At 31.3% G+C, this 8,990-nt stretch overlaps 1 protein-coding gene across 14 annotated transcripts in view; it reads right to left on the bottom strand.

Annotated features, from left to right (window-relative positions):
- Positions 1-1,686: 1,686 nt before the first annotated feature.
- Positions 1,687-8,990, bottom strand: part of LOC128996056 (C-Jun-amino-terminal kinase-interacting protein 4-like) — a 63,729-nt gene continuing 56,425 nt past the window's right edge. For 9 of the 14 annotated variants that reach the window (XM_054421193.1, XM_054421195.1, XM_054421194.1 and 6 more), the window contains 3 exons: positions 8,225-8,353; positions 7,053-7,109; positions 1,687-2,795 (listed from right to left, as the gene is read on the bottom strand). In XM_054421193.1, coding sequence (XP_054277168.1) covers positions 2,680-2,795; positions 7,053-7,109; positions 8,225-8,353 — 302 coding nt within the window. In that variant the 3' untranslated portion in view covers positions 1,687-2,679. Of the gene's footprint in view, positions 2,796-5,836; positions 5,901-7,052; positions 7,110-8,224; positions 8,354-8,990 lie in introns of all 14 variants that reach the window. The other 5 variants (XM_054421204.1, XM_054421205.1, XM_054421206.1 and 2 more) reach the window with 3 other exon arrangements.

Here is an 8,990-nt window from a genome sequence, read left to right as displayed (position 1 = left end):
TTTTCTGTATACATACATACAGCTGACAGGCATAGGCATAGCATGACATATGTCTGTCTTTCCAGGATTATGAAGCTAAGATTTTTACCCTCCGAAAACCGTCAGCCTCCAAATTTAGAAATTCTAGAAGAACAGATTGCATGGAACCCTCCTGACCAAGCAATAAAATACCAATAATAGCAATAATATATTGGTGTACTTCGACTGAAAGTTAAATTGGAAATTTCATATTAATAAAAAATTAAATTTGGCTTATGGCAGATTATCAAAATTGTTTCCTTTAATCAACAAAAAATCATGTATGTCTATTAAAAATTGAATCCTTCTATACAAAACACTTCTACGTCCACTATTGTTGTACGCCCGCCCGGTATAGGGAATTAATTGCTTCATCAAGCTCGATTCGTAATCTGCAAACGTTTCAAAATAAAGTTTTAAGGATAATTCTAAAATGTCCCTGGTATTTTCGAACCCGTCAAATACATTTTGAACTGGGAATCAAACTTATAGAAGATTTCATTAAGAAAATTACATCAAAATTATTTGAAAAACATCCATTAACCAGCAGCATTGGATTTTATAACACAGGCCAACCTTCTGAAATCCATAGACTCCGACTAAAACCCAGATTGCCTCAAGATGTTTTATTATAACCATTTTTTCTTATTCGTGTTTCATAGGTGGACAGCGCCTTTACAGTCCGACCCGCTAAAACAGTGAAAATAAGTGCCTGAGCGGCTAGCTGCTGACCTCTGCCTATGTTAATGTAATTAATAATGCTATATTTTTCTTATATTATACCTAACCTGTAAAGCAATGTAATGCTGATCGGTTAATAAATTGTTATAAAAAAAAGAAGTATTATTCAGCTCATCATTGTTCTTCTTCCTCTTCTACCCTATTAGCATTGACTTTATAAAGCCAATGCTATTAGAGTCACTGAGCTATAAAGAGTGGTTAATTCCAACCATTGATTATGAAGCACATTGTGCATATGCTAAAAAAATTATAGTTTGTACAGTACCTATTTTAATAATAGCGACTTGAACCATGATACAATTTAAATACCCTCGCAGCAAACCTGCAGACTTAGCAAATTTCCATTTACCTGATTGGATTCACAATAAAATGTCTCCTTAAAAATATCACATTTATTCCCTATTTCAATAGAATTAGTTTAACGAGTACTTAGGTTTGCTGCAACAGGGAGGATAATAAAGTGTTTTTTTGTTGTAAAATGTTAATACTGTAGTTTAGTAAGAAATTAATGTATTTTCCAAATTTGATTAACTTATGTTCATAAATAAGCAAACTACAACAGTTGAATTATTCTCCTTAAGAATAACATGGGAATTTTAAAACTACAGATTTTTGGCCCATTTATTCCTATTATAAAACTGGTCGTATCCGATCAGAGGGAGTCGTGGTAGAGATAGTGCATGCCGGCCCTTAGGATGACGTGTGGGAGGAATGAGGGAGAGACTCCCAACAACACTGGTCTGGTAGTCACTCCTCTAGACGCTAATGGTATTAAATTAATCCAATGGCAATTAATCATTGAAATAACTTAATAAAATAACAATAGCGATGGTGGTAGGGGAGAGTTTTTGCCCAAGAGTTTTCCCGCTCACCTTTCCAATTGACACAACCGCTTAAGCTATTTTAACGCAGGGTAAAGTGAACATATTTTGTTAAAAATTCATTTATTTGTACAATCTATATAAGGACTGCTTACATAAGTAAAAGTAAACATTATGTCTTTGGCGAATCCTTAAAATCATACCAAGCAAGGTACATCATTATCACAATTAAAAGGTTAAATCTTGGTAAATGTTATAAAACTGTTTAAAGAGCCTCTACCTTGAGCATACTGCAAGCATAACATTAACTTGGTATACGTAAAATTTGTTACTAAGGATTACTATTGTTACTGTTTTTAAAAAGGTGAATTTATAATTTAGTACAGAAAAAAAACTACTATAAAAACAATTGGACAAACTTAATCTATAACTAATCAAACCTCGAGTTACAAAACTACTAAATGTTTATACATTTGTAATGTACACTGTGCTCAAGCTTTTACATACAAATATGCAATGTTTATATTTTACATTGCACGACACCAATTAACACAGCTGTTGTCTAATGGCTGACTGTATACAAAATGTATGTATTTGTATTTGAGTATCGTTAATTTCGTAACATACAATTTTTTTATTTAATAACAAACTAGGCATCTTAACTATGACAATCTCCACGAACAAAAATTCATTGAAAACATCATTGTTCAATCAAAAAACAAACATACTAACACTTTGTTGACTAATTGATCCACAAATATTTTCAGTATAAATAAAAAATACCAACTTTAAAAGTAACTCTAAAAACATATATACAATATATTGCATTAATAAATAAGAACAATTACAATTAAAATTAATAATATCCACAATATATTTTCTATAACAAAATAAACCAACATAATAAATAATAACACGTTTAGTTTTACTACGGAGCATCTTGCATATCACCCGATGTTTCTGTTATTTACAATTATTGACAAATTAAAATTGATTGATGAATGTAAAGCTACACATGATTTCAGTAAATGATCAAACTGATTCCCTCTGCAGGACTCTAGATTGATCGGTGTGTTTTTCCTTTGATTTAGTCGCGTTCTCAGTGAGGAAGAGTTACTTGCCACACGATCAGGTGACTTTTCTCCACTTTGTTGAGTTGCATCAGCTGATTTTGAGGATCTTCTGCTACCTCTTCTTCCCCTTCTTCTCCGTCACCTACCAAAAACACAGGGCTGTGATAGTACCGATCAAAATATATGAGCCAGTCAAATATTTTGTAGTTTGTGATTAAAACGGTATGTATGGGTTAATGATTAATTGCACTACTCCCTGTCAAATTTATTATTTATTTACATTCAGTTGGCCTTAGTTCCTGAAGACACTGTATATAAAATGTACATTTCACCACGTAGTGTGACATCGGATGTACATCAAACTGTATTGTCAGGAGCTAAGGCAAACTAATGGTAAATGAGAATTACAAAGTTCCTGAAACTTAGAATTTCATAGCAAACCCTGCAATATTTAACAATAATGCTTAGGAAAAATTACCTTTATGTCACCGAGTGTTTAGAAGAAAGTTCTTGACAGCAACTTTAATAGTGGAACTATGTCATGTGTTTCACGACAGATACCATATTCGTTGGGGATTTATGTGGATTTAATATTTTACATTGTGAGAAGCTATTATCCTAATTAAAAAGTTTATATACAAAAAGCAACGTAACTTTAAGAAAACAAACTGAACTAAAAATAATAAATAATAATAGTTAAGATTTACAATTATGTTAGTTATATGCATTGCAAACTTAGATGGCGGGATTTGTGATTAAGACAAATCATCAACTTCTATAATTATTAACTGTGTGACATGGTAATAACTTAGTAAATTATTATTAGGTAGACATAAAAATTGAAATCCTCAAAAAATGAACTTTTAACTTTCCTACACCTGTTAGGCGATATCCACCTTGGTATATTAACCTGGTATAGTAGCCTTGCATTTCCTTGGATATAAGATTAACTCTAGTTAATTGTATTTCTAACCTCCACCACCAAACCCATCACCAAGCGCTAGCTACAGTAGTTGATCAAGTTATCAGCCTACACCTTAGGAGTTGGGTCAATAATGCAACCTTATGTTAGAACAAAAGTGTTAAATCTTACTTCAAGAATACAAGAAGTATTTGTGGACAGTGGACAGGCAACAATTAATTGATTGTGTGCTGTATCATCCACTTCAAACCAATATTTACCCCATAAAACCCCCCATGAAACCCTGATCCCGTAGTCCGATAGTGCCTTATAGTTATAGTAGTGAATATAGTAGGTTTACATGTCTGTGAAAAATTTCATTAAAATAGGGTAATTTTTACTTGAGTTATTGGCTAACGTACATATATATATATATATATATATCTAATGGTCCATGTCTGTATGTGTGTTACTAACTGGCGCAAAAGCCACTGAACTGAGTGGGCTTAAAGTTTACCAAAAAATAACTACTATATCAAGGATCCGTTTAAGACTATATTCACGCTTAGATACTGACCGAGGGCTTTACCCCTTTGGCTTTAAAAATTCTGAGGTGCTTCCCCCTTCTAGGGACATCAAAACGAAAAAGTAAATCAGTCCCGTGTCCGGGTCTCGCCTTGAGACCAACGGCAATAGCTTATTCCTATAAGGGAAATTCGCAAAAATGGTTAAAATTAAATTTATAAAAGTTGATTCTAAAACAATGACCAACCAACCACCAAGTTTAGTTAACCCGTTGAGTGCCATGCAATGATATATCGTTTTGCACAACACATCTGAAAGATACTTCACAACGATATATCAATGTCTGTAGTCTTACCGAAAAATACATTGCAACAATATATCAGGCCGGCGCGACTTTCAATCATGTGAGTTATAATGGGCATATCGGGGGACTCGGTTGTTATTATAAAAAACAATGATTTCAATCGATTTCTCATATTTTCGAGGCACTATATATCGTTCCATGGCACTTTTGGGATAAAAATTTATAGTTTTACCAATTTTTATTCTTGCGCACTACGCTTCCTCCCCACAGAAAGCCTGGCACTTTCAGACACACCTAGTAAAAAAACTCTGGCACTTTTTGGAAAAGTACCAAAATAAATTTCTGGCACCCAAAGGGTTAAACTAATACTCATGACTCAAATTAACTTCTTAGTTGATTAGTAACCAATGCAGTTGACACACCACATAACTGACTTGCATTAAACCATCACAGCTGTTAGTAACATTTTAAATCTTAGAGTTATTTTGAAATAAAATAAGATCCAAATGATAAAATAGTAAAAAATATCAAGGATGTACTTCCATCAGACATAAACAAATACAAGGTCTGAAAATCTGTCCAACCTAACAGAGCTACACATACTTTATTAATAGTTAAAACAGAAAGAAAGTTGATTTATGTTCTGAAATTTTAGGATAAAAACTATGCTCATACTAAAACCAGTAGAAAAAGGATCTCGACAAACAATGTTTAAAAATGAATTTTTAAGGTTGTTACGCAACATAAATGCAATAATTACGAAGTAAGCACTAACCTTAAGATGAAAGACATTGAGTATGGTAATCTGATTAGAATCAAGTAAAAAACCAATCTATAAAAAATATAAAAAAAAATTATATGGAAACTGACACCGTCTGCAAAAGCCTAGGTATGAAGATCAAAATTAGTGCCTTTGTAAAGCCCTACTTATGTTCATCAAATAAAGACTTGACAAGCCGTAAATATAAACTTCACTCCAAAAAAATGTGCCATCAACTTAAAATCTTGTCAAAATTTGTATTTCTGGCCCCTGGACCTTTTTGTAAAGGCAAGAACTTGTTTGACTTTGTCTCTGACAAATAGTTCCATGATTATTCAATTGAATCAATTAACATGTTTCATTGCAAAAGTAACATTTTCAAAACGGTAATGTTTTGACAAAGTTGCAAGCTTTTAAAATGTTGCCTTCACAACTAATCAGGCAAGCTGATTCAACTGAATAATCGAGAGACTATTTGACGGTGGTAAAATAAAATCTGCCTCCTTATATTTTTGTAATAAAGGGTTTAGACAGCTTAAAAAAAGTAAAAAATCGCCGATGGCGTAGAAAATTACGAACAAAAAGAATATTTTCAACAATTCAGAACATAAATTAACCCTGCAAAGTTTTGTGATTAGTGGAAAGTGTGGTTGCATTATAGACGGACTGTAAGCGATGAGTGAATGTTCGTACCGCGGCATCAACTGCCAAACAATGAGATGTGAGGCCGTGTCTTCTGCTTCCTCAGCGTCATCCACTGTAAACACAACCACTCTCACGCCTCACTCCACACACAACACAACAAACAATAACCAAGCTGGGAAAAAGAAAAACTAAAGTAAAAGGGAAAATAAAACGATTAAATAATCAAGTAAAAACTAAATATTGGGATTTGGAAAGTAGAGGTAGTAGTAAATAAAGCGCATAAATCAACGAAATCCCAGAAAAGTAAGCTTCAGAAAAGAAACTATTGATCTGAGTGTTTTCTGTTTACCATCATGTTTTATAATAATTTAAAATTGTAACTAAAATTTTTTAGGAACAAAAATGTTTGAATTTCAAATATAGAAGCATTAGTATGATCCCATAGATTAGTACTATGTAAAATATTAAAGCCCCACCACAAAATTTCAAAAAATGTAAAAATTAAGCTTGTATATGTATTTATACTATCGCTAGTTTTAACACTTATTTGACAACATGAGAGAAATCCAAAAGGATTAGTGATTTGAATGTAGAACAGATAAAAGTTAGACTTTAAAAATAGTTATAGTTTTCTAAGTTTTAAAATACTGAATTAATAATATAAAAAGTGAAATAATTTTTAGTATTTTGATCTTAAACATATCTGGTTAAGGTGTGTGCAGATTATAATTTTATTTTAATATTTTTAAATAGTTTAATTTGCCAAATAAACAATAGCATTATATAATCAAAACTAGATAAAACAATTGACTTTTCAATTTCTAGAGTTAATTTGTCATTGAAAGACCATAGTTGAATGATACAATCACTTTAGTGCTATTAACAAAATTAAATTTTCTTATTTATAAGGTAAAAATCTAAAACTGTTAAAAAGGGTTATATTTTTGTAATTCCACCAAAAATATTATTAAAAACCACAACCAAATTTAACGATAAAAATGATGAAACCAGCACCTTGTTATATTGATGGTGCAATTTTTTATATAAACTGTGATGCTTTATTAGTAGCTGGGTTAAAAAGCATTTGTATAAACTCAAATTTAAAACATTCAAATCACCTCTCTCTACAAATACTCTTCTAAACAAATTAAAACTGTGCTGAGCAAGTAATTATTTAAACACCCTAATCATGTATTTGAACATTTACAACTCAGTGTATTCTGAACAAATTGTGAAGAAACACACATTTCATAAATATACATACGCTTGGGGAAGAGATCTACTTCATTTGAAATATTTGAGTTTTGATGATCCGGATTGCCTAAAATATAAGAGGTTTTTAATACTTTTGGTAAATTTATAACTAATATTGAATGTTTTTAAACAATGATAAAAATGATTTCACATAGAAAGAGCAAAACTATTCTTGAAATACCTCGATATAGAGTTTTAGTTCAACTTGTTACCAAAGTAAATGTTTTAAAATTAAACTAATTTCAATGCTAATCATAAAATGCCTGACCAAAAAGCAACCAAATTTAATATTATTATGGTAAAAAAAGTAATTTAGGTAAAAAAATAAATTAAAATAAAATAATCAGTAATAAAAGACATTACAGGTAAAGTTTGGTTAAATTCGATCTTAAAACATTAAATAAGGAACTAGTAAAAGTTGTTAAGTTAAATAAAACAAATCTGAAAAGGGAATAAATGAAAAATAAAAATGCATACACACCTTTCAAACTAAATTAAGCCTAGGGTTTAACTAGAAAAAAATACTTATGATATGAAAGCAAAACCATTAAGAACTATTATAAATGAAAAAAAGAGGTTTAGGGAATAAAGAAGGAGTTTAAAAGATTATGAAGAGTCTATAACAAACGGCGTAAATACCTGCTAAAAATGGTAATCCCTTAAATTAAACAACTTCTTGATCAGCATTGTATGTGTTTTAAATTTACGGAAGGTAAATAAAAGATACGTTTTATAAAACACGTAAAATTGATTAGACACTTTTAAGTGTTATTAGACAAATATTTTATTTACTTTCTGTCCCTTAAATTGGCCATGAAAATGATCAGCAGCTACTTTGCGTCAGGATGTAGATGGAAATCATTATAGTCCTCTTAGACAATAGACATTCTCTTTATTTGTGATTTCTCATAGAAATACAATGGCGTTATTAATATATAGATATTTCTCACTATAAATAAGTAAAATGTGTTATCAATAGACAAAACACCTCTTTCATTGAATGACTCATCTGATAAATATGACTAAAACAGGATCTCCATATACAGCCTTGGATCCGATTTAGAGCCAAAACCCGTTGCTGAATGCAATTCAAAGGACTACCAAAGCAGGAATTTACACAATTTTCAATAATCTGGAGGCTTTGGCAGACGATGAAGCCTACAGGTATGTGTGAGTGGTTACCAATGCGGAAGTCGATGTATCCTTCGCCTCCGGACATGACCAGCATGGAGGTGGGCTTATCAGGATCTGCGTGGTCGACTGTGGGAGAGTCTGGAACCTGCGTTGAGGCAGCTGACAGACCTCCGCAGCCTAATGACAGAAAACAGTTTGAAGATAGTCTACTTCATCAATGGTGTACAGAAAATGTATATAAAAACAAGCACAGAAGAGAAAATGCCATAGATTAAACATAATACCTTATAGTTTGAGTAAGGTTAGGTTCTAGGCCAGGATTTTGATTTTTTAAATAAAGGAACAGTAACTGGCTTACCTATAAAATTTTATGTATTTAAAGATAAAACTTTGAACATTAAATTGATTTCAAATAGCAAGTCTGATGATTTATATACAAGTTGCAGAGCATGGTAATTTATATTTGAGTAAAATTTTGTATTCAACATAATTATAAGGCCTACATTTTATGAAAACAATAAAAATTTTATCATATTTCTAACACCCCAACATGCAGAAATAAAAACTAAAAAAATAAAAGAAGCAGAGCTACTTATATTCTAACTAAAAGCTAATAAAAACAAGATTGTAAGTGAATTTGCTTACCTTTAGCTGTAAATAAGTGCATGCAAAGATAAAACAGAATTAGTTAACAAGTTAAGTGCAAAGACGCAAGTAACAAACACTTTAAAATTAAAACACCTATACTTCTAGAAATGTTGGAAATCCATCATTACTTATCTAAAAACATGTTTGCTGACTCTTTTAATCCAAA

Source organism: Macrosteles quadrilineatus, unplaced genomic scaffold, assembly GCF_028750875.1.
Source record: "Macrosteles quadrilineatus isolate MER2022 unplaced genomic scaffold, UCM_ALF_1.0 Scaffold_5__1_contigs__length_97177068, whole genome shotgun sequence".
NCBI lineage: Eukaryota > Metazoa > Arthropoda > Insecta > Hemiptera > Cicadellidae > Macrosteles > Macrosteles quadrilineatus.
This window is presented reverse-complemented; position numbering and strand designations above follow the sequence as displayed.